The following is a 27,084-nucleotide window of genomic DNA, read 5'->3' as shown; positions in this document are numbered from 1 at the left end:
TTACAAAGGTTTGAAGCTCTTTCTCTTTGAAATTTTTTCATCATAATTTTTGGTGATTGGCTTTGTCTATGCTCTATTCCCAGCATTGATGGGGAGAGCAAGAATGATGAATTTAAACCTTTTCACTGAGAATTAGTCCTATAGTTCCATTGATGATAATATAATGGTGGCTAATATTGGTTGTGACTTCCACGGGACCCAATATCAAATGCACACAATTTAATTCATGTCTCCGTTCTATATGCACTCTCCTACCATAGGTTGGAGAGAGTTGTTTATACAACTAGAACTTGTTACCAACATTATCAGGTCAAAAGGCAACAACCATATCATTACATCAATTCTCAGCCTCTAGTGTCAAAATAAATAAATAAATGTTTTTGCATTATAATCAGGGGTTATAACAGCATTTATTGGGAAACTTTTATCTCATAACCAATGAAATTACAAAAGTGTGAGTTCATGCAGCAACTAAAGATATAGTATAACACAATTGCAGGCATGCATAAGATTTAACAATTGGAAAAAAAACAAAGAACCTTTCTTCTTTTATGATCAACCGACTCTAGAGCTGAACGTAGCTTCGCTACTTGGGCTGCATCTTCAGCCTCCTCTGTTGCCAAGGTACCAGCAATATCCTGGCAATCAAATGTCAGAAAACAGAAGCCCGACACATTATCTAAGGAGCCTAATATCAGATCATGCTCTCATAAAAGGGAAATTAATTAAAAAGGATTCATTCATTTCTTTTGGTCTAAGGTATGCATCCACAACACAATCAAATCACGTAAATCTAACTTTCCACGGAAGGTAACAGAGGTATGCATCTGTTTCAGAAGGTTATATGTTAGTTATGTAACCTTCTGAAACAGATGCATACCTCTGTTAGGGAAGAATGTCTGAATTCAAAATGCATGTAAGAAGTTAGGGAAAATAATATATTAAAATTCTAAGTAGCACTCTTTTCTTTTGTAGCTGTTGAGAATCAAAATAGGATCAATTTCAGACTATGTCTTTATTATCATATCAGAACTATAGGAACAATATCTCATTATCTCCTATAATTAATTGTAATTAATCTATATAAAGGAGCAGCCGCTGTGTACCTAGATCTAGAAAATTAGTATGAGAGAAGGTTAAAGAAATAAAATTTAAGTTTAAACTAGATTGATAGATAATATCCACCAAAGACGATACGAAGTGACCATTATCTAAATATTATAAAGAAGCTATGAAAAGTACTTCATCCAATCAAAGATGCCAAAACAAGTGACCATTATCTAAATATTATAAAGAAGCTATGAAAAGTACTTCATCCAATCAAAGATGCCAAAACAAGTAGCTGGACTCCGTATTATGTTTAGACTATTGTAATATTTGAATGCAATGAATTGTATGAGTGTCATCTCTCAACAAAGTCCTAAAGTAAACAAGGCTTCCATCGAGAACTTTTGAGGTATGCATTTATAAGTCATGCAACACAGAACTAACTAGAGGCATACCTTCAAGTGTTGTAATTGAGAAGTATAGACACGTTTTGAATATTCAAATAATAGCTGGCCAAGGGCATCAGTGTGGGGAGGAAGAGCAGCACCAAGTCCCGCCATCCAACCATCCATAATTGCAGTTGAAAGAAGTTCCAACTGACCAGTTGACCCCCCTGATGCATCTTCTCCCGTTAAAGATAGAAACTCAAAACTCTCTGCAAGCCAGGATCTAATTTGACGCTGCAGCTCACCCGCTGGTGTATGTACAAATAGTGCAGCAAGAGCCCTGTTCCCAATTGCAAAACTTTTGGCCTCCTCAGTAATTTCCCTAAGCTTTCCACCAGTTACTTGCTGTCTCCAGATGTCCTATGCACAGTTTATTTCAAAATGCAAAGAGAATAAGTAAAAATGAAGTATCTACATGTGACCTAGGTTCAAACAATGAAAGGTTTTTTTCAGGTATGTGCCAGAAAAGAAACAACACAAAAGCAGCACAAAAACTAAAAAGAATAAATGGCATGTCTTTATGGAAACTTTGAAGTGTAAGAAATGTTTACTTTCCCAACCTTCATTTCTCAACCAGTTATCAGTCATTTAGCAGATAACATATGATAGGGACACCAAGAAATTGCAAAAAGGCATTTATAATGTTCAAAGATCTAAAAGAAGTCACAGGAGAAACTACAATTTCCCTCCCCAATAGTTTTCTACACCGTAACTGAGCTTTTCTGTTTCTTATTGTACAGAGAAATAAGAAGATATATAATAATAAGTTGTAGCAGCTACCTCATCAATACCACGTATCTTCAGCACAACAGATGAAAATTTGGATTTCTTTTCTGGCTTTAGATTCACTTTAAATCCCTGGATCTGCTCATCAACATATAACACAGGAGACCTACCAGGACTACTCCCTCGGCTGGAACTTCTACTGCGCCCAGTATTAGTCTTTTCGAGAAAGCACTCAACTGGCAAAACCTTCCAATTCAATGTGCAAGACATACAAAATCAACAAAATGCATACCACTAGACTCAATAAAGCATCCCAAAAGTACACAGCGAAAACCTTATTAGAACTTATTTTCTTTTCAAAGAGAAATCCAACAGCCTCTACTGTTATTACCTTAATTGATTGCAACTCTGGGGATCTAGCAAGCAAAGATCTTATATACAGAATTCTAACACGGGAAACAAGCATGGTGTCCATTACTTGTTTTGGTTCCATCTTTCTAATAAAAGAGAAAACAGAATCCCTAATTTCAGCGAGTATCTCATGTTCTCTAGAGGCACCAGCTTTGATGACAGCAGCCAGAACCTGCAACCAATTTAAAATATGCTCATGAAATTGGTGCAGACATTTTATTGATATGCAGAGCAATCAACCTCATTTATTATGATTAAAATTGTATGTATAACCTCTTTTGATGTTAAGCACATGATTATTTCAAGTTGTTATAGAATGGGAGCAATTCCAGCTGTAAATATTCTCTTAGTAAATGTAGAAATTAGAATAGCACAATTATAGGGATTAACAGTTAGTATTATAAACACACATGATTATATATATCATGTACAGTGCCTAAGAATAAAACATTCATATTCCAGCATGCTCCCACCATCGTTAACAGCTTCTCCTAATAGGGTATCAAGAGTTGGTCAAAATTTGCCCTGATTTTTTGGGTGAACCTAGGTCTTACTGTCTCACTGCCCATTATAAGAGGTTCAGAACCCTACTATCTTCCTATCCTAATATTCTGGCAGTCAGCAGCAGTGTCCTGGTATCAAGGGCTTGTCACCAGGCTTCAGTCCTCTCTCATGTCAGCACGTGACAGTGCAAGGAGCTAGTTGTCCTCTGGTTTCTTTTGCTGGCAATGCTTTGCCATTTCCAGTATATTTCTCTGGTGTCTTGACTCTCTTTATAAACCCATCAAACTAGAATCCCCACTTTCAATGTGGGCCTCATGTGCCATACCATGCAAAGTTGCAATAGGATCTTAGCATCCCACCATGATCCACACTCAACAGCCCCAACATCCATCCAAGTTGGCCATGCACTCGCCCTTTGACTGGTCCTAAGCAAATAATACAATGCCAGCATCACCACCCATGCTGTTCATTTGTAGCTGAGAACCTGAGGCATGGTGAAAAGCTATATACCAACTGATAAGACCCTTGCGATTTATGTGGGTGCACAAAAGGCATACATTGAAACACAATGTCTAAGGTTCTTATCAATTGGTAAAAATAATTTAGTATCCATCAAATTTGTGTTTTGTCCTGGCAAAAGATGGAAACTGAATGATTTCATGAAGGGATTTATGAGGGTGCTTGAAGGAATACATTAGAGAACAGGTCGGTGAGGCTTAGGTCATGGGTTGGTGAGGTTTAGAGGTGTGAGGATGAAGATGGAAATTTATGCTTTTAATTATGAGGAAAAGGCAAGCTTGAATAGGAATTTTAGACATTTTACCCATAAATTATACAGCAGCTGACACCTTACAATCAACAAAGACTGGTGTTGTGTCCCATACAACAGGAGTCTCACGAGTGTAATGTGCTCTAACCTTGGGATTAGTGTAATTTCCCTGAAGTTTTTAATGCATCCAAGTCATTGCATTATCCAGTGAGTAACTAGAAAGAGGTTAGATGCATATGAAATGTTCAATTTCACATGTATGATCAGAATTTAGATATTCTTCCGAGGAAGACTCAGCTTAACATAACTGAAAATAACATACAAGATAACACAACTGCACATATTAGCTGTTTTCAGTAAAATGAATCATAAATACATTCACACATACCAGCATCAAAAGCTTGTTTGCACCATCAGATATAGCAGCATGCCCTTCATATTGATCTGGATCGAAATCATTCAGGGCAGCAGTCAGATATTCACCGGCAGGGGTAGTCTTAACTATTTCAGAGCCAGTTTTAACTAGAGCAACCGTGCCATCATTTTTATCAGTGGCCAAAGGTGAAGGAAGAACATCCATAGAACGAGAACTTGTATTGTTGTTGGTGCCATTCCTGTATCAAGCCAACCAGAATTTAGTCAATACTCAATAATCATATACTTGAAAACAAAACAAAACTTACAAGGAGTAGAATAAATAGTACCTTCCAATATCCCGAGGCTGAACATTTGCTGATCCATGGGCTAATGGACTTGACAACTGAAAGTAAGGCATGAATTTTAGGGAGCCAGAAATACCCACACACAGCAAAGAAGCATGACTATTAATATAAATAATTGTTACATTAATGTTTGGATATGCTATTTATGACAATTGGTATGTATATTACAATACAACATGTTGCTGATTTCCTGATTGATCAAAAGAAAGCAAGCAATGGTAGGAAAAAAAGACATCTATGGTTGCAGCCATGAAAATAGAAGCCAGTTTATGAATCAAAAGTTCTTCAAAATCAACTACTTATGGGTAAGATAGAAACATTTGGTTTAGTGACACAACCACAGTCATCAAAAGAAAAATATAACAGGGCCATATACAGTGTAACTTATATTTTAAAAAAGGACCATAATTTGATATACAAACATTAAAATAGTTAGTGTCAAATTTGAAAAGCTTGACAACAATACTTCCCTTTATATACAACAGTTCATAGTGATAGTATACAGTTAATCTGGTATGCAGTGAAACCTTCCTACCTTAGGTGATCCGGCCGTAGATGCTTTCTGAGTTAATCTATCAAACAATTTCTCATTTTCTTCATGCAACCTCTGCAAACCACCAAATATAAAATTGAGCCTCTAACCAGTCCAATATAAAACTTTAGTAGGCCTATCGAAATTCAATACAGCTAAAGAATTAAACAAAAGGTGTGTTTGATATACACTAAGGTAAAGTACAATGAGAACAGTACAGGTCAATTATTCAAGTTACTGGACAATCTTTGGGTCTGTACATTATTTGGTGTACAATGGACAGCACAAACAAAATAATATAAAGTTAATTGGAATACCCTTTTAATATATTAGATAACTGTTAATAGCCACGATTGTGTTACTGTGACCCTCTCTCTCTCGTCAGAGTTAAAAATGGCCTTCCCAAGTGTCATTGCTTTTCTTCTATAGACTCTTTCAGCTATAAGTGATTTCCCATCTCTGATCTATTCATCATATGGTTTTTGAATGTTATCCTTTTCTCTAGCTACTTTTTTTATGGATTGGATTTCTTTATTGGGATTCTGAAATTGTGATTCACATACCAAAGGTTTCATGTCTTTTTTTTCCTTCTTATGGGTCTTCTCAAGTTCTTTTTTTTAATTGATTTGTAGCTTAAACTTTTCAATTTTCCTTTTGACTTCCTGTTTTGTTTGCAATGTGATTTGAGTTCAGAGAATATTTGCAAAGTGGAACATGATCTTCGAAGAAGTGAGTTACAAGAATTTATATTTTTGTTCTGTCCATCATCATCTTTTTTGTCCTGTCCCACAATCATTTTCAAAATAGTTGAAGCTGTGACTAGAGTGAGGAAGAACTATTCTCTCACTTGCTTACTTTATTTCATTCAAAATAACATATATATACATCAAGGAAGAAAGGGACAACTTGACAAGACAAGCCATACTGCTGTCTTCTACAACAAGCTAAGCAGGAAAACTAAGAAAGCTAAACAACAGAAAATCTCTCAATAGATACACATAATTATAACACTCCCCCTCAAGCTGGAGCATATAAATCATATGCACCAAGCTTGGAACATATAAACTGAATCCTAGGCCCCCTTAAGGACTTAGTCAAAATATCAGCTGGCTGATCATTAGAGTTAATGAACTCAGTGGCAATCTCTTTGGACAATAGCTTCTCCCGAATAAAGTGACAGTCAATCTCTATGTGCTTGGTCCTCTCATGGAAGACTGGGTTTGAAGCAATGTGAAGAGCAGCCTGATTATCACAATATAACTTCATTTGCATCACTTTGCAGAATTTCAACTCTTCAAGAATTTGTTTGACCCACATAAGTTCACATGTAATCATAGCCATAGATCTATACTCAGCTTCTGCACTAGATCGAGCAACAACAGCTTGCTTCTTACTTTTCCAAGAGATAACATTTCCCCCAATGGAGACACAGTATCCTGATGTGGATCTCCTATTCATGGGACATCCAGCCCAGTCCGCATCACAATATCCAGATATTTGTGTGTTACCTTTGTCTTCATAAAGCAATCCTTGTCCAGGAGCTCTCTTTATGTATCTAAGAATACGTGTAACAGCATTCCAATGATCAGCACGAGGATTTTGCATAAATTGACTCACCACTCCAACAGCAAAGGAAATATCAGGTCTTGTAATGGTGAGATAAATTAGTTTTCCCACAAGTCTCCTATATCTTTCGGGATCATGATAGATTTCACTTTGATCTGCCATGAGCTTCAGATTCGGATCCATAGGACTATCAACAGGTCTACAATTCTGCATGCCTGTCTCCTCCAAAATGTCAAAAGCATACTTTCTCTGTGAGATCACAACACCATCTCCTGATTGAGCTACCTCAATACCAAGGAAGTACTTCAAATACCCTAGGTCTTTGGTTTGGAAATGACTGAATAAGTGCTCCTTTAGCTGAACAATCTTAGTAGCATCATTCCCTGTAATCACTATATCATCAACATATACTATCAAATAAACACATTTCCCAGGGGATGAATAACAATAAAAAACAGAATGATCAGCTTCACTTCGTTTCAACCCAAAGAGTTGAACAATATGACTGAATTTACCAAACCAAGCCCGAGGGGATTGCTTCAACCCATAGAGAGATCGACGCAACTTACACACAAGATCATACTCCCCCTGAGCAACAAACCCAGGAGGTTGCTCCATATAGATCTCTTCCTCAAGGTCACCATGAAGGAATGCATTTTTAATATCAAGCTGATGGAGGGGCCAATGACGCATGGCAGCCATAGCAAGAAACAAACGGACAGTAGTGATCTTAGCGACTGGAGAGAAAGTGTCACAATAATCAAGGCCATATACCTGAGTATAACCTTTAGCCACTAAGCGAGCCTTAAGTCGATCAATCTCACCATTAGGCCCAACTTTAACTGTATAAACCCATCTGCAACCCACAGCCTTCTTACCAGGAGGAAGGGGAACAAGTTCCCAAGTACCACTATGTTCAAGAGCCTGCATTTCATCAATCATAGCCTGTCGCCATCCAGGATGACTCAGTGCCTCATGAATATTAGAAGGAACAGAATGTGAAGATAGAGAGAAAACAAAGGAAGAATATGAAGGAGACAAACGATGATAGCTTAGAAAGTTATAGATAGGATGAGGATTACGAGAGGATCTAGTACCTTTGCGGATGGCAATGGGCCAATCTGAATCAGACGGATGAGAAGTAGCAGGATCCATGGCCTGAGGATTGATTGAGGAAGGATGAGAATCAGGAGGATCTTCAGATACTATAGAACCAACTGGCTGTATCCTGCGTTGATATGTAAGAAGTGGTGGAGGAGCAACTTCAGGTGGATGTGCTGGAGAGGATGGAACTTCACTAACATCTTGGTGTGAGGTACCTAGAGGACATGGAGAGGGAATCGGAAGAACATCCTGGATGGAAGAAGAATGGTTCGTAGATGATGGAAAGAAGGGTGTGTCTTCAAAGAAGGTTACATCTGCAGACATATAGTATCTCCTGGTAGATGAAGAGTAGCATTTGTAACCCTTTTGAAGACGTGAATAACCTAAAAATACACACTTGATTGCTCGGGCAGAAAGTTTATCTAAACCAGGGGAGAGATCATGGACAAAACAAGTACAGCCAAACACTTTAGGTGGAACATGGAATAAATGGTCATGAGGAAAAATGATTGAGTGAGGAATTTGATTATCAAGGAAGGAGGAAGGCATTCTGTTAATTAAGAAACAAGCAGTAAGCACCGCATCCCCCCAATGGTGTGTAGGAACATGAGAAGCTAACATGAGTGATCGTGCGGTGTCAAGGAGATGACGATTTTTCCTTTCTGCTATACCATTTTGTTGTGGTGTATGGGGACATGTAGATTGATGTAGAATGCCTTTTGAAGATAAAAAAGAAGAGAAATCATGAGAGAAATACTCTTTGGCATTATCACTTCTGAAAATCTTAATTGTTTTTTCAAATTGGTTTTCAATTTCATTGAGGAAGGACATGAAGATAGGCAAAAGTTCAGATCTGTCTTTCATTAAATAGACCCAAGTACATCTAGAAAATTCATCAATGAAAGTTACAAAATATCGAAAACCAAAAGATGTAACACGGCTTGGTCCCCAAATATCAGAATGAATGGTGGAGAAAGCTGAATTACATCTTTGAACAGTTTGTGGAAAAGATGACCTAACATGTTTTCCTAATTGACAAGATTCACATTCTAAGACTCGAAGATTCTTCAAACTAGGGACCATCAATTTTAGTTTTGGTAGACTTGGGTGTCCTAGACGATCATGCAAAAGCTTGGGATTTGAAGTTGCTGAACAGGAGACAGAAAAGTTGGACTTCAAGTAGTAAAGTCCTCGTGATTCACGTCCTTCTCCAATCAGTCGACCCGTGCCATGTTCCTGGATAACAAAAGAATTAGCGGTAAAGGTTACTGAACAATTTAATGAACGAGTTAACTGACTCAATGAAATTAAATTATAGGGACACTGTGGAATAAACAAAACAGAATCCAGCTTCAGTGAGGAAGATAAAGATACTTGACCACTCCCTTGAGCTGCAACTTTGGAGCCATTAGCAACAGTAACAAGATGAGGAATTTTTGGAAAAGAAATGGATGTAAAGGAGGACCTGTTACCAGAAATATGATCAGAGGCACCTGAATCAAGTATCCAAGGACTGGGACCGTCAACAGATTGAGAAATACATGCTGTTGAATAACATGGTACAGAGGAAGATGGAACATGGCTGCTGGATTTCTCGGATTTTAACTTCAGATACTCCTGATACTCTTTATCAGAGAACTTAGACTCTGATTTTTCTGTCTGAGTTACCTGAGCTACTTTGTCAGGGAAGCCATGCAGGGAGTAACAATTCTCTTGAGTGTGGCCCATCCTCTTGCAATATGTGCATTGAGGACGTCCACCTCTTCCACTGCGACCTCCTCTACTGTTCCGACCTCCCCCTCTCCCCCGAGATGCAACCATGGCTGATGTTTCCATTACCTCAGCTGGATTTTCTTCTTTCAGTGCATGAGGCACACGAAGCAGCCTAGTGATGAGAGAGTCCATCGATGGAACTTGGTCTCCAGCTAGGACTTGATCACGCACATGATCAAAGTCTGAATGTAGACTCCTCAAGATAAGAACCATATAGTACTTATCCAGCTTTCTGTTCACTTCCTCCAGTGAGTCAGCCACAAGGAACCTCTTCAACTCTTCCACTACAGCCCGAGCTTTACCTATGTGTGCAATCATATCGTGGTTGGTTTGCTTGAGAGCTGTAACCTTCATGGTTGCATCAAACAGACTCTGAATATCATTGGCAAAGATTTCTCGAGCCTTCTTCCAGAAAGAACAACATGTTTTGAATGATCTAAGGATCTCCAAAACGTCTGGCTCAACTGATTGCCATAAAACTGCACAAAGCTGATAATCCAGCTTCTCCCATTCAGATCTTTTATCGATTGGAACCTCCTCAGCAGCTTTCTCCAAGTGGTCATGGTGACCTTGGCCGAGAAACCACAGCTCCACTGAAGCGGACCAAGATAGATAATTTTTCCAGTTGAGTTTAGCTGTTGTGATGGTTGGAGTTCCGGAGAAGGAGAGAACTGGACCAGACGAAGCCATTTCTACTCAAGAGCACAAAACCCTAAGAGAAAACGGAGAGATGAGCAAGGTCGACACGTTCCGAGTGTCGAAACCAAAAACTGTGGGCTGGAATGGCCTCAAGACGCGCCGACGAGGCGTTTGGCACTGGTCTGGCCGGATTCCGGCGCCGGGAAGACGGCGCGTGGTGGCCACGCGCCGGTGAGGGCAACGAACGGCGAGGGCGCGTGACGGCGCGTGAGTGACCTGATGGTCACGCGACTTGTGGGGTTGGGTTGCGCTTTTCGAGGCGCACCAAACCCTGCTTGTCGCCGGAAAAAAAATGGCGACGACGGCGGCGGCGCGGCGGCGGACGAACTTAGCTCTGATGCCAAGTTGAAGCTGTGACTAGAGTGAGGAAGAACTATTCTCTCACTTGCTTACTTTATTTCATTCAAAATAACATATATATACATCAAGGAAGAAAGGGACAGCTTGACGAGACAAGCCATACTGCTGTCTTCTACAACAAGCTAAGCAGGAAAACTAAGAAAGCTAAACAACAGAAAATCTCTCAATAGATACACATAATTATAACAAAAATCAAACATGGAAAAATAATTGTGTTGTGCTGTCCCTTACCCAAAATAAATATTCAGAACTTAAAGCGACAACTTTTATACTGAGTATATCTTCTACAAACTAGAAGATCATCAGAACAGAAGCTACAAACCAAAATTTTAGCCTGTGTTTGGTTGAGGAATGAAAAGAAGTGAAATAGAGTAGAAAGAGAGTGAAATTAAATGTTTGGTTGAAGTGAAGAGAATGAAAAAGAGATGACATATTTGAATTATAGTGGTTTGGTAGAAAAGAAAAGAAAAGAAAAAAGAAATATATGCAATAAAAAAATACATTTTTACCCATATCACAATTAACATGCAGAAACACTTTTTTTTTCTTTTTTTAACAAGGCATATAATTTGAAAAATTATCAAGGTGAATCTTAATTACATAAAGTGTCCAATAGTTATGCAGGAAACACTACTCAATCCAAAAAAATAAAATTAACAAAATAAGTGTTATCATTTAAGAAAATGTGCTAAAATTTTGACTATCTGAAACAACATTAAAAACTGTATTAAATAGCATAAAAAATCATGACTAATATATAATATTTTAATTCAAGTGAATGAAGTAAAAAAAAAATCAAGTGATCGTGTTGTTGAAAAACTAATGACCTCACACAGATCAGATTAGATCATATTCTTATCACTTTTGTTCACCTCATAGCATTCGTCCCAGAGGTGAGCAAGGCTAGTTCTGTAAAAATAATTCTTCAATGTCTCTCACTCTCAATCACTGTAGCTTTCCCCTCTTTTCATCTCATTTTGCAATGAAAAACTATTTTGTGGGGCCCATTTTTTTTCAAAACTTTCATACATCTTTCATTTCAACCAAACACACTTACTTTTCTTCTTTCAACTCCTTTCCATCCATTTCACTTTCATTCCTCACAAAATCATCTCAACCAAACACAATGTAAGCTGTGTTTACTTGGCTCCAGGTTTAACTTATATCTTTTTTCCCTTTCATCATATATATTAACAAAGCCACCGTACTAACTATGTCCCCGTTTTAGTTTTAGACTTAATTGTTGCTTTCAAAAATGATGGTACACTCATACCATGTTCCTGTATGTATAACATTTTGCATCTTTAAGATGTACAGAGTGCTACGGCCAGTAATGTTTTTTACGAAAAATTTTGCTATATAAAAACTACAAAGAAGTCAAGCAATAACCATATATTAATAGGAAACAACAATTAGCAGACTACGCAATCAGACGCAGTTGCCAAGCATAACAGACCTCAATCAGTGCATCACGTTTCTTGAGTTCCTCTTCTAGTTTTTTGGTTACTGCAGAAGAGTCTATGCCATCACCAGTTGGTCTGGAATTGGATTGATCAGCAAACTCTGGCTCGGAGACAAATGTTGACCTAGATTCACTAGATTTAATAGCTTCATTGAGTTGAGTTTCAAGAGTTCTAATTTTAGCCTGCATCAGAGAGGAAAAACATAGAACACATGAATTATCTGGCAAGCATGAAAAAAGATAACATACATCACCACACCTACAACTAAGGATTAACTAAATTAATTTGTATTCAAATCAGAGAATTCAGTAAAGGATGTTTTTGATAGTGTTCAAACCACCCCAATGATGAACAAATTGCAGTGATCCAGATTATGACATAGTGCTATTGGTACAACTTTGTGCTGGGCATGTCATCAGTACACACATAAATTTGATAAGATGTAGCACTTGGTAGCATGCAATAGAAAGAACTGCACAGGCAGCATCGAACCGGATGTATATAGTCCAAAACACAGTGGGGAGAGAGAGAAAGAACAAAAGGTAATAAGAATTTGGGGTTGAGAAGCAATTCCGAAGAATATAAGGATCAATTATAATTTAAAAAAGCAAGTAACATAAAGCATCCCAGCGAACAAAACTAATTAACATTTACTACTTACAAAAGTTACATATAAGATCATTCTAACTTTCATCAAGAAACTGAAGTTGTTAAAGTACTTAGAATTTGGAACAATAGACCATTCAAGAAGTCCTAATGAATAGGTAAAGCAAACTAGCATAACATAGGACCAACCTGCAAACTTTGGATGGTTGAATCTTGCTCTTGTATCTGCAATTTTTGATCCTGCTCTAACCGTAAAAGTTGAGCAACTTGATTTCTAAGCTGATTATTTTGTTCTTTCTCTATATTGTGTTTATCTGACAGCAAAACATGTTCCGACTGCAACAAATAAAAGCAATAATGTAGCTCACTGACAAGGCAAAAGCTTTTATATTCAATGATATCAACTAAGTGTTAATAGCACAATATGAATGTTCTCAGGCATGTTTTGGGCACATTTTGCAGTCCAAAATATTGAACATGTTAACTAAACAAAGTAATGTTATTAAGCTTATTGAACAATTCATAGAATTAGAAAAAGCAAAATAATATATTCAAGTTGGGATAAGATGACAATAGTCAAATAGTTATCATTATAAATTTAAGGACCAGAACTTAACACAATGTCAAAACATTTGACAGAACACCTACCTCAGCAAACCTAAATCAAAATGATTTCAGAAAATGCACAATGGTGGATTTGATAGAATATTTAATTGTGATTATGCAGTCAAGAGACTGATTTAAAATTTTAAATGTTGGGTACATGTCTTAACATGTTGCAGCACAAAAATAATGTGGAATTGCTCAACGGATTAACATAACCCAAGCACGCCATTTTTCAAAATATAATTTCAAGCCACCAAATAATCAGTCACTGCATAGAACTGGAAAACAATGACAAGCTAATTCAAATACCAAACCTTTAAATCAGTTTGCAATACAGAAGAAACTTTCCGTGCCTTCTGCACTTCATTGAAGAGCAGAATGCACTGATCATTTGCATCTTTAAGCGCTTGCTTGAGTTCCAAACCCTCTTGCTTTAGATCATGGATTTCTTTTTCTTTCTCATACAGCTCCTTTCGCGCATCATTTGCCTATTAAAAAATGACAAATACAATACATGATATAAATAGAAAATTTGAAACCATTAACTCCTAGTTTACACTCAACATCATTCTATCCACATAAATGGGAATGGGAACTTACAACATCTCTCCACTTTTTAATTGTGTCTTGGTTTCCAAGGCTTAATGTAGAATTTCGAGCTCTAGCAGAGAAATTGACAGACGACAATGTCTCAGATAAATTTGAAATACTTGGACACACATTCACAATCATCAAAGTTTTTGAACTCCCACCTGCAAACATTAAAAAACACTTACAGGAAAAATTAGATCACGTGCCTGAATTCAATCAGAAAGAACTAATCCCAAATCATGATGAATAATGAAACAACTTATATAATTACATGGGGAATCAATTTACAGAACAGAAAGTGAAAAGCAAGAAAAACCATACTCAAATGAAGGTAAATCCTTTTTTATGCATAAAATGCAGGTAAATTTTAAGTGTTGCTTCATGTACCAATGTCTTTGTCTATTCAACATAGTAAAAGGTATCCTTTGGTGGAATAAAATTCACAATAGCAAGCCTTCAAGAGATGAGAAACTCATTTGCATAACCTGACTCTCAACAGAAACACCAATTGTTAAGATTTAAGCACAAGAGGAGAGCCCAACCCAAAAAACTAGTCCAATAGGTGGGAAAGCCTCATGGCTTAAGTAACACATTAAGTTTCTTTTTCAATTCAATGTTGGACTCCTAACAGTATTTGACACGATAGCACACTAACATAATGTTGAATCCATGATAGCACACTAACATAAAGGGAGAGATTTAGAGAACAATAATTATTTCAGAGGGAATCCATGATAGCACACTAACATGGATACAAATAGAAGCTTTGCACTACATTTAGAGAATAAAAAGCTTTTATTCTTGTAGAACATAGTACAAAGCTTCTGCATGTTATCCATATTATATATAGATTCTATATAGACTTAGTGGAGACTATTCCCAAGAATTATAATATGCGATGCAACTTCCTAAACACTAATACCCATGAACCTTAAATTCATTGTAGCATGTGATACATGAATCACGCACACTTCTAACACTCCCCGCCCCCAAAGCTAAAGTTTACTAAACTTTCAGTTTGTTACAAATAAACACACGTTACTTAAATAAAAGAAAATATAAAATAGAAAGTCATGAATGCAGAAAGACACCCAACAAGGTCTGTGTAAGGAGATCTGTCCAACCATGTTAAAGTTAGAGGGAAAACAGAATCTTTTTAGAGAGAATTTAGAAAATGAAAAGGTTTTTATTCTTTTCAAATGTAGTATAATAGTTCAGCATGTCATCAATATATATAGACTCTAGATACACTTAGTGGAGACTGTTCCCTAGGGTAATAATAAAAGGTGCTTCCTAGACACTGATACACACACAAACACAAAATTCATTGTAGCATGTGATAAATGAGCACAGACTTCTAACAAAGAAAAAACCACACCTGACTTGTAAAATCTCATTGGCATCTTAACAAGCAGAGACAATTGTGTTACTAGTATATCAACATTCCATGAGGTGTAACAACTCAAAGACCAAATTGATGCCACCACAATAAATTCAAACTTCAAAGATAAAAAGAGGGAAGAGAAAATAATTACCAAGCGAATCTGCAAGCAGTTTTGTTAGCAGCGAATTTTCATAAGGAATAATATCCTTCTTTGATGTTAAAGAAGATAAAACATCTCCCAACCTGCATATTCATTTTTAAAAGGCAACAAATTAGAAAATAAAATATCCCCTGCACCACATTCTTTTCACTAAACTTGCCCAAAACATCAATAAGAATGAAAAAGCAAATCTATATATATGACAAGACAATAGCCAGAACATGAGAGGAGTTAGGGAGAATCAAATTACATTTTATTTTTGTAGATATAAATAAGGGTTATCTTATCCACGTATGGTTCAATACAGTTAGAGGTGGGTATACGGACCGGTCCGACCAGTTTAAGGCTAGGTCCACATTTTATATGGGCCAAATAAGTCTGGTCCACGAGATAAATGGTATTTTTTTCAGGCCCATATCCGGTTCACAAAAGTCCGCAGATAAACGGACCGGTCCATTAGCCCAAATAGTAATTAAAAAAAAACAACAACAAATCTATCAAATTAGAAGAAATTTCTTTTTTTCTTTCATTTTTAAGCTAAAATCTATCAAACTAAAATACACTAACATTTGTAACTAAAATATATCAAGATTTATAACAACATCAAACCTTCTAAATTAAATATCGAAGTCTTCGCATGTCTTATGCGGGCTAGCCACGGATTTAGCCTGCAAAGTCCACAGGCTTCACGGACCGGGCCCAAATTTGCCTATAATTATGCGGGTTCTAAAAAAAAGAGGCCCGTTATTTGCACGGTCCGCAAACTTAGGGTCCGTCCATTTGAAGAGAAAGAGGGAGGAAATGGGAAGAAATAAACAGTAAATTGATGTGAGACCCACACTTTTACACTCTACTTTAATTCAAAACTTTCATCTCAATTCACTTTCTTTCCACTCTACTGAACAGACACTTAATGGACCGGTCCGCAGACCTTGGTCCAATGGTCCATATACCCACCCCTAAATACAGTACATGGAACAGGACCAGGTTCAAGTGTTACACTATGGTTGTCCCTCAATCTTCCTTGCAGAGAAAGGATTATCAGAAACCCTCAACTAATCACCATTACCAACAAACTGGATTGTGAATTGGATGTATTGCAGCTGTAAAATCCCGCTCGTCGTTATTAAGTAGAAGAGTAGAATTACTCCCTTTCTTTTTATTCTGTTAGTAGAGTTAGTTATTATAGTTAACTCAACTAACCTTGGAGTTAGTTGACAGTTGTAATGACAGCTGTCTACAGCTGTACTAACTCTAGTATAAATACTAGAGTAGTGACTACTTTTAGTTGGGTTAGTTATATCAAATAAACTCTACAGCTGTACTAACTCTAGTATAAATACTAGAGATTGTGACTACTTTTAGTTGGATTAGTTATATCAAATAAACTCCATTCTGAAATAGCTTTTCTCTTTTCATTTCTGAAATCCTTTTAGTCATTGATGGGGGAATTAAGGAATTAGGTAACACAGTAAACGTACTACCTGAACACCATAAGTGAAATGCAAACCCAGATCTATTATTAGGAAACTAAGCATCTAAACATTTGTTCCCCAAGCAGAAACAGAATTCACAATCTGGTAAGCTAACTGTTAAGCAACAAATCTAAGACAACAGAAAATACTTGAAGTGCACTTACACACAAAGACATGGATGGACACACACCTGGCCAAATATTAAGCAATAAAGCAAATACCAGTAAATTTGCTAATGAAGAGAAAAATAATGCATTGAAATTACATACGCTGAAAGAGACTTCATGACATGCAGCAAATCTGTGACACGGTCGCCACTATCATCTTCTGTTATCAAGCCTTCACTTCCAGCTAAATCAACCAGAGAGAGTTTACTATAGGAGTTTTCACCGGTGATCAAATTGTTATAAAATATGTGTATCGTGACAATCCTGACACAGAAAGGCATGAAATCCACAGAGCTGAATTAGTCTACAGCAGTCACAAAATCTGGCAAAAAATGCACAGGATTATCAAAACAGTAACAACTGCAAATGAAAAAACTACAATCTTCTTTTTGATAATAGAATATCACAGTGATACATTTAATAGAATGTTATTTACGTTGTTTCTAGTACAAATCTTCGAAAACAGTGAAAAGAAAAGTAAAAACAAGGTGGCATTTTAAAATTATTTGTGAAAACATAAAATGAAAATAGACAATGTCTTTCCAAACCATTTTTTTTATCTGCAAAAATAATATTATATATTAGATAAGTTTCAGTACAAGTCGTACTGTGATTTTTACAATCACCAATGAAGTCTCCCATGTGGAGGTTTGGTTCCCTAATACAAAACTAATCATGATGGATTAAAGAACCAAAACTCTAAGTATATATTGGTGATCCCTATCTGTGGAGCTATTTTCCACTAATTACAAAACCCTTCTCTGATATGGCTTGACCATTGATGAAAAGGATTGTCGAATCCTTTTTCCAGGTTCCTCAATCAGCTCCAGCAAAAGAAAATGGCATCATCTAGTATCTTACTGGTGTTGGGGCTATCGTTTGAAAATATGATTTTGTTTCTATGGTTCCATATACTCCAAGTTAGTGCCACCCACCAAATTAACCATCTCTGTGACTTGATACCAAGATGTGTGTTGCAGAACGTGTGCTGCATGAAATTCTGTCCTGGGTGTTGCAAAAAAGGTCCCACCATGTTGATCCAAGACAAGGATTCCCACCAGATCTGCCTAATTCTGTGACAGCTGAAAAACAAATGTCCTGCATCCTCCTCCTTTTCTGTACAGAATGGACAGAGTGTATCATTGATGTCTATATTTCTTCGCGTTAAGTTCAATTTAGTGGGCAATCTGTCCCTCATTAATCTCTAGACAAAAAATGCTACCTTGTTTGGTATTTTTAGCTTCCATATGGCATGAAAAATTCCATCTGTGTTATCATCTTTTGAGTTCCTGTCCAGTAATTGGTATGCACTTCTAGCTATGTATTTTCCAGTGGTATCATTTGTCCATACCCATTTATCCGATTGCTAGAGATTTATATTAATAGGTTGTATTTCCTCCAGAAAATCATCCCCCATACTTATTTCAGTCTCGAACAGTTTCCTCTAATTCCACAACAACATTTTCTTCAACACATAGGTGTTCAAGTTGAAAGTGTAAGGCTCAAGAGATGGCACTGTTGGTGGTTAGCTTTAACATGGTATATTTGGAAGCTCCAAAACAGTATAGTGTTCTCTAATGCAACCTTCAATGCTAATAAATTGTTTGAAGATGCTACATTCCTCATTTGGACTTGGCTCAGGGGTTTTGCGAAAGATTTCACAATCCATTTTAACCAATGGTCAAGTAGTATTAGTCAAGGTTTTTGTATCAGTAGAGGCTAGAACAGTTTGCAGAGCAACACATGTAAATTTCAATTATATACTTACTTTGGTTCTCCTTTAGACTATGTTTGTCTGACTGTGGAACCAGCAGTAAGGTATACTTTATATGTGTATATCAGTACCCCTGGTACTTCATTTTATATAAATACAATATTATCTTAGCCGATAAAAAAAACCATTATCATTTCCCTTCTGAATTGTCTCCCATCTGCAAAATGTATTGCTTTTGTTGTTTCGAGTTCAGGTACAATCTAGGATACTTTGCCTTTAAAGGGATCCCATCAGCCGTCCATCCATCTTCCCAAAATCTAGCTTTTGAACCAGACCCTACATTCCATCTTATGCCTTGTTGGAACTAGCTTTCCTCCCCTGAATTGTGGCATCCCTTTTTCAGGTCATACCAACATTTGGAGACTACTTGAGGTGTATTGTTGTCATCCAAGCTCCGCCAACCTTCATATTTGGAGTCCAACACTCTAGCCCAAAGTTTTCCCTGATGGTGAAATAAATCCCACTTCCACTTTCCTATGAGAGCCTGATTGAATTTGGTCAAGTCTCTAATTCTCAGGCCTCCTTTTTCTTTTGATAGACATGCTGCCTCCCAGCTCATCCAAGCAATTTTGTGGCTATCCATGTCTCCACCCCATAAGAACCTTCTTTGTACTGTGACTAGCTTGTGTACCACCTTCGGAATCCTGAAAAAAGAAATAAAATAGATAGGAATTGAGTTTAGGGTTGACTTTATCAAAGTCACTCTGCCCCCAAATGATAATGGCTTTTGTTTCCACTTTGCTAATCTACTCTCACATTTTTTAACTATGGGTTGCCAAGTCACACAACTTTTTGGGTTTGCCCCGATGGGGATACTCAAATAGGTAAACGGTACAGCTAGCAAGCTACAATTGAGGTACAAGGCAGCCTCATTCAACCATTGGGTAAATTTTCCAACCGCCCCAAACTGACTTTTTGCATAGTTGATTTTTAGGCTTGATAGCATCTCAAAACTCCTCAATATTGCCTTGAGGACCTTCACGTTTTGCATGGATGCTTCACCGAAGAAAATGGTGTCATCTCGATACTACAGGATAATGATTTCTATTCCATCTTTTCCCACCAGTAGCCCCTTGTACTTGTTTGCTTTTAATGCTTCTCTCATTAAACCCGTTAAGCCCTCAGCCACAATGTTAAATAAGAGAGGGGCCAGTGGATCCACTTGTCTTATTCCTTTTTGTGGAATGAATTCAGTTGTAGGGCTTCCATTAACGAGGATTGACATAGAAGCTGTTCTGATGCAGCCATCCATCCATTTGATCCATTTAGGGCAGAAGCCCATCTTCCTCAGCATAAAAGTTAGAAAATCCCAGCTAACTAAGTCTTATGCTCTTTCATAGTCCACTTTGAATATCAAACAGCTCTTAGCATTTCTCTTCACTTCCTCCACTGCCTCATTGGCAATTAAAACACTATGAAGCATGTGTCTTCCTTCAATAAAAGCTGGTTGTCGCTCATCTATGATCTTTGGCATCACCTTCTTCAATCTTCTTGCTAGCACTTTGGCCACTATTTTATATATGCACCCTATGAGCGATATAGGCCTGTATTGATTAAGGTTTTGAGGTTCCAACACTTTTAGGATTAACGCTATGAATGATGCATTTGTGCCCTTAGGAAATCTGCCATTTACGTAGAATTCGTCCAAAAATCTGCGTACTTCTGGTTTCATTAGATCCCATAACTCTTTGATAAAATTGAAATTCAAATCATCTGGTCCGGGGCTTTTATGACTCCCACAATCCCACACTGCATCTCTGATCTCCTTCTCATCAAAAGGCTGCATTAGAAATTCATTTTGGCTTTGTGAAATTGTCTCGAAAGAGGTTCCCTCAAGTGTTGGCCTCTCTTTGTCGTCTTCCTCAAATTTCCTCCTAAAGAATTGGCAAACCTCTTCTTTGATCGTAGCAGGTTCTTCTATCCAGCTTCCATTTATCATCAATCCTCTAAGCGCATTATGTCTACGGTTACCATTAACTGTGATGTGGAAAAATTTAGTGGTGCAATCCCCTTCTTTTATCCACTTTGCCTCAGCACCAATTCCCTATCATTTAACTGTCTCCCATCACCACCAACTTCCAACAGGTTCAGTTCCTGCTCAATCCTGTTGATTTTCTTCTGGATATCCCCAAATTGCTCCTTATTCTAGACCTTCAACCTTTGTTTGAGTCCTTTTACTTTTTCTTTCAGCACATAGCCACCCCAACCTCGAATTGATTGTGATGCCCACCAATCAGATACCACCTTTTTGAATTGTTTATCCTGAAACCCAACAATCCAGTACCCAAAATGGTTTAGGGCCCCAATCCACATTGGATGATCTCAGCAATAGTGGGCAGTGATCTGAGAAATTCCTCTGTAGGATGAATTGGGAGGTGTCCTTCCATTTGTTCAACCAATCTGCAGAAACTAGGAATCTGTCCAGCCTACTTTTAGCTGTTCCATTTGATCTGTACCATGTATATTTTCTGCCAATACAAGGTACATCATCTACCTCTAAATCAGAAATCCAATCATTGAATTCTTTGATACTCCTTTCATGATGTTGTGTTTGGCTGGAGCCAACTCTTTCCATAGGCCTTCTTATGTTGTTGAAATCACCCAGTATGCACCATAATCCTCCCATGTTTGCGTTTCTGATTTGCCTGATTTGCTCCCACAGATTGTCCTTCAGTATCACATCACAAGGTGAATATACATTCACAATGTTGACTTTGACACCTTCAGATACCAGTGTTCCTTCCAAATAGATAAATCCTGTCTCTGTGTGTTTCCTTTCTAATTTGAATATGTGTACATTCCATATGCATAAGATTCCCCCTGCACTGTTATTTGCTGGCTGCATTGCCAATGATATGTCCTTATCACCCCATATTGCTTGACACATTATCTTGTCCACTATCTCCTTTTTAGTTTCTTGTAAACACAGCATGTCCACCTTCTCTTTTCTGACCAGTTTTCGTATTGCAGCCCATTTAACACCCCTCCCTAGTCCTCTTGTATTGTAGGATCTTCATATGGGCAACCCTTTCCTTCCCAACCTTTTTGCTTCCTCCTTATCCCTTTCCTCCAGTTGTATCAACTTGGATATCATTGTGTTTTATTGTGATTGGCAGGTAACTCCCATGCTCTTTGCCAGTTACCAATTAAAGTTTGCTTGTGTTTTGATTTCCACATTTTCTTGGGTTAATTCTATTGGTGATCCCACTGCTCCTGACTCTTCTGTGTGTCTCTCCACCCATTCATTCCTTTCATGCACCTTGTTGACCTTCAGTGTTGTCTGAGAAAACACTTCCTTTTCTTCAGCATTGATCTGTGGATTTGGTTCTATTGTGTTCTTCCCAAACCATATATGTATATGGTCATACAACCATACACAAATGATCAAGATTGCTTTAATTATTTTTCATCTTAACCATCCATATAAATAATAAAGCTGAAACTAGCTCCTTTACACTCTCAAATTTCTCTTGATATGCTTCCTATATATATATATATATATATATATATATATATATATATATATATGCATCCCACAAAGCAATTTTCCATTTGTGCACTTAATCTCAACAGCTACATTGGTCAGTGTATGCTATCAAAAGAAGTCTATCATGCCAATTAAAATGACATACACTATACACACACATTTATATATAGCATGGTAGATTTGATCCCACAAATCAATCTTCCATTTTTTGCATTAATCTCAACAGCTAAATTGGTAAAACTATGCTATCAAAAACAGTCTATCTATCATGCAACCCAAAATGACATAAATAAAACCACTTTTAACATAACTATGTAGAATGTAGGCAGAGAATTTAGACCGTACAAATGAGATATGTTATTCTTTGATAAATCATTTTCCCGAGTCTGCAGTGCACTTTTTAAAACTGCAGAAAACTCAAGAGGGCTATCAATGTTTTCCTGCACCAGCTCTACGAAACATTCAGGTGATCCCAAGCAGAGTTTAGGCGTGCTTTTCCCTGCCTCCAAAAGTAGATCTCTTGTCTGAAAACATGTAAAAGGAGATAAGAAGAAAATTTACTGATCCTAACTGAACAGAAAATTGGGAAGCACACTACAAATACATCAGGAAAAGTGTAAAATACATGATAAGTGAAAACAGAAAGAGACCTGTTCGTTATATAGCTCACAAACTGTAACACAGAATTTATATCGAGAAGTAGAGGTTGTATCTAAATTGGCTAAATCAAACAACTCCTCAAAACAACGAGCATATAAACCCCGATCATAGCTTGATCCTTCCTGGGAATAATGAATAAACATCAAAAAAGCAAATTGATTAGGCCAATCATCATTGACTTAAGACAAAAGATGTAAAAATAATTGACCCATAGGCAGCCATTTCATTTTCAATTGTTAGACAACATTGAATTCCAACTCCTTTTTACTTTTGTGTTTTATTTGAGAGAGGAAGTGATTTGCGCACACACGCACACAAACAACAAAAGAAAGAAAGAGCAACCATAGTGTGTGTCTTTCCAGAATGGGTTTGTCCATATGCAAATATGGAAACATTATATCCATCCAAAGCTGACTGCACTAGTGGTTGAACATCACTGAATAACTCAGCTGAAAACAGAATATCAAAGGTAAAACAAGCAATCTATATAGTAAATATCAAAGACAATGTTTGAACTCAAGAAAGATAGTAAGAAAGGATAAAATCGTTTTACCTTGACCAACATGAGGTCCATAAACTCGGTCAAATTTAAAATCTTTCTTGGCATTAGACAAGGATTCATCACCAGTATTTACACAAATGGTATAATCATCAGGAAATTCAATAACTGAAGGACCTTCATCTTCAAATAATGGCCTTGTACGGCAGAATACTCGTATGTTTCCTGCAAATAATATTAATTGCTGGATTTTTCAGTTCAGAAAAACTTATGTATGAGTATGCTTAAATAATAGGAACGTTGTGTATTCATATAGCTTCAGTTCCAGTTACTATATAAACAGTGTGTTTGGCTGACCAAAATAGAGTGGATATGAAGAAATTGCCCAATACCAAAGGAAAATTTCCACATAAAACTACCTTTAGATGTTAATAAATCATTGAATAATCTTCTTTTCTCATTGATCACTGGAGATATTCTTGCTTCAGTTTCAAGGGTGACTTGATCTGAAATTCACAAGTAGACCACAAATTTCAAAATTTAGAGACAGAAAACCAACAGTACAAGAACTTCGCACATAAATATAAAAAAAATAGTGTACCAAAATTTTAACAGGGAAACCTCCCTTCCTCCAAAAATTATAGGGTACTAGAAACAAAAAATAAAAGATAAAATCTTGCTTAACTTCATTTACTTCAAAAAAGTAAATGCTAAAACTGCTAAATCTATTAATGTAGCATAGATCAGACCTTGATACTTGTGAAAAACATGACTCTCATTTCCATACATGAGTTTAAAGAATGAGTCTCATGTTATCACTTAATTAAGTATTTCACTGAAGCAAAAGAATTGATAGGACAAATGTCAATATTCCAAAACCTTCTGCTCATTTAAGCATGATCCATGAGTCAAGATAAAATTAGTTTCTTACCTAGCTTGCGGGTTTTCTCTGCAAGAACACCTAGATATCGTGTAACTCGGTCAAGTTTTGCATTTGAATATTCTTGAAGTTCACTTGCTTCTTGTCTTAATTGCAAATAGTCTTCTTTAGCAAGCTGTGCAAAATATCTGATGTGATTGTTAACACATGACTAAACCCAAAATCGCATGATCCAAAAAAATTGGCAATGATGCTACATAAAAAATAGCTCAGACCAGCTAGAAGACAGGCCAGTAAGAATGAGCAAGTATTTTAAAATTTTAAATAGTATAGAAGATATTCTATAGGTGCAAATCTCCTAGCCATCTTATTTTTTCTAGATAAATGGCTGCATGGAGGTTTGAACCTAAAACCAAACTACCCAATCCCTAATCAGCACAATCCATCACAAAAAAGTAGTTTTCAATATACAACTCTACATACTAGAATAGTAGAATCATTTGATAACATATGAATTTAATCATTCTTTACTGGTTACATAACATATACGGGAAACAAACAAACAAAATTCAACCACTCAGGTAACTTTTTTATTCGATCGGGTACAACCACCACTCTGTTTTCATACGACAATTCATATTATAAACATGCACCCCATCACATCTTTAGCATCCCCAACTAAGCTCCTGGGTTGATCCAAAATTTTTCCTTTGCCGAATTCTTCTTGCTCATATCATATTATTCTAAGAAGCCTCTGGAATCCCGAAAACACCCTAAGCTTGAATTCAAAATGTTGGCACCGTAAGAGCACAAGCTGCAATATACCCCTCTCAAGTCCCAGCAAGTAATTGAAGTTCACATGAGGACCATGAAGAATACCAAATCTACATTCATTCAAAAAATCAACGCGCTCATGTTAACTGAGAACATCCTTTAACACACAACAACTCTGAAAGAAACCTTATATAGTTTCCAGCGCCACGTCAGCATAGTACGTTGAGGTTCTACAAAGTCTCCAAGCTCATGCGTTACACTACACCTTCCCTTTTTCTCGAATTCACACGCTGAAACTATTCATACAAAACCCCAAGTCCACGACGCAAACGCAAGTGCGGAAACAAGAGCTAAAACGCCGTCGTCGCGAACACTAGCAACGAAGCAGAAACTAAAACCAGCGAAACGCTTTCTGAACTAAGAAGAAAATAAGAAGAGAGAGCTAAAACGTTGCCGTTGCGAACACCAGCAACGAAGCAGAAGCTAAAACCACGGAAACACTTTCCGAAATAAGAAGAAAAAAGAAAAGGGCCAAAACATCGCCGTTGCGCAGAAGAGAACGAAGCTAAGGCACAGTTACAGGCGTTGCGAAAACCAGCAAAGAAGCAGAAGCTAAAACCACCGAAACACTTTACGAATTAAGAAGAAAACCAAAACGTCGTCGTCGTCGCCGTTGCGGAGAAGAGAAAAAGAAGCTAAGGCGCAGTTACAAGTGGAGACGAAAACGCATTACCTTGACTTTGTCCTTCAACCGCTGAAGCTTGAAAGCCACAGCGTGCTTCGGTTGCGGAAGAACCGACGTGGCCGAAATGGAGTACCGTCGCACCAACGGCGCACTAGGTTTCCGATCACCGTGCTCCGCTGCCGGTTGCGGCGGCGGAGGCGACGACTTCCACGGGTCGAAGCCGGCGACGTCCCAGCTCCACCGGTTCTTTTGTTCAGCCATTGTTCCCAATCACACTTCGCTTCTTCTTTTCTCTCCTTTGAAATTTTCTTTTCGAATTTGAAATGAAGAGAAAAAAATATAAAGTGATTTGGAATATAAATAATTAAATGCGAATGAATACTACGAGACGCTTTATGGTTTTTATTTTAAATTTTATCATCATTTCTGGCTGTTGTGGCTTTTTCGTTTGGTTTTGGGCTGTGATAATGAATGGAGGGAGAAGCAGGTTTTGGTTTTGGGAGAGGCGAAACGGCGTCGTTTGGAGAGTGAGACAGCGTATTGTTGGGCTTTTCTGGCTCACATAATATTTTGTGCCTCTTGTTTGTCCAACCTTCGCTCTCACTTACTTATTGCTGCTTTGCTGTGTCTTGAGAGTTTAGTTTTTTTTAGGATAAGGCAAAGCACGTGAAGGGTGCTCTACTTGGCTTCACCTTCACGTAAAATTCTGCTTCTCAAAGTTTCTGCTTTTTTTATTTTACTTTTATTTTTCTTTTATAACTTTTTTTTTAGTTCAAAACCATGATATTAGTCTATTAATCAGACTGAAACAAAAGTGAGAAAGATTATCCTAGTTTAGACGGTTTGCGACAATGTTTCTCGTCCATCTAGTATGGTGAAGACAAGTATTGTTCCTATGCCTCAACAGGCGAATCATTAAAGGATACAGTTCTAAAATTTGGATATACCGATGAAGAATGTTTAATCACCGTTATATTTATTGTTAAAATAAGAGCAAAATTTGTTTTTTAGTTCAACAACTTTTTTTTACCGGTCTTCCTCGCCATTTGGGAGTTTGTTAAGTGATGAGTTGTTACGGCATGGCAAATTACTGTATGCAACATTTATAACTCTTTACCACGTGTATTTATCACTTATTCATAAAAATATTGAATTATAAATATTAAATTTAATTTAGTAAATAAATGTTTAAGAGAAACAAAACAATTAAAATA

The 27,084-nt window shown here is 37.2% G+C and overlaps 1 protein-coding gene across 3 annotated transcripts in view; it reads right to left on the bottom strand.

The window, feature by feature from the left end:
- LOC100796816 (kinesin-like protein KIN-14B) overlaps positions 1–26,431 on the bottom strand; it is a 32,058-nt gene extending 5,627 nt beyond the window's left edge. Inside the window, exons 1-20 of one of the 3 annotated variants that reach the window (XM_014779300.3) lie at positions 25,919–26,431; positions 24,463–24,586; positions 23,951–24,037; positions 23,586–23,756; positions 23,375–23,481; positions 23,023–23,154; positions 22,718–22,896; positions 17,214–17,375; positions 15,461–15,552; positions 13,935–14,086; positions 13,649–13,822; positions 12,918–13,064; positions 12,116–12,304; positions 5,161–5,232; positions 4,608–4,663; positions 4,292–4,517; positions 2,611–2,802; positions 2,274–2,465; positions 1,503–1,853; positions 540–638 (exon numbers count right to left, since the gene is read on the bottom strand). In XM_014779300.3, coding sequence (XP_014634786.1) covers positions 540–638; positions 1,503–1,853; positions 2,274–2,465; positions 2,611–2,802; positions 4,292–4,517; positions 4,608–4,663; positions 5,161–5,232; positions 12,116–12,304; positions 12,918–13,064; positions 13,649–13,822; positions 13,935–14,086; positions 15,461–15,552; positions 17,214–17,375; positions 22,718–22,896; positions 23,023–23,154; positions 23,375–23,481; positions 23,586–23,756; positions 23,951–24,037; positions 24,463–24,586; positions 25,919–26,131 — 3,117 coding nt within the window. In that variant the 5' untranslated portion in view covers positions 26,132–26,431. Of the gene's footprint in view, positions 1–539; positions 639–1,502; positions 1,854–2,273; positions 2,466–2,610; positions 2,803–4,291; positions 4,518–4,607; positions 4,664–5,160; positions 5,233–12,115; positions 12,305–12,917; positions 13,065–13,648; positions 13,823–13,934; positions 14,087–15,460; positions 15,553–17,213; positions 17,376–22,717; positions 22,897–23,022; positions 23,155–23,374; positions 23,482–23,585; positions 23,757–23,950; positions 24,038–24,462; positions 24,600–25,918 lie in introns of all 3 variants that reach the window. The other 2 variants (XM_006585864.4, XM_041017839.1) reach the window with 2 other exon arrangements.
- Between the last annotated feature and the right edge of the window lie 653 nt (positions 26,432–27,084).

The sequence above is a fragment of the Glycine max genome, chromosome 8 (assembly GCF_000004515.6).
Source record: "Glycine max cultivar Williams 82 chromosome 8, Glycine_max_v4.0, whole genome shotgun sequence".
Taxonomy (NCBI): Eukaryota; Viridiplantae; Streptophyta; class Magnoliopsida; order Fabales; family Fabaceae; genus Glycine; species Glycine max.
This window is presented reverse-complemented; position numbering and strand designations above follow the sequence as displayed.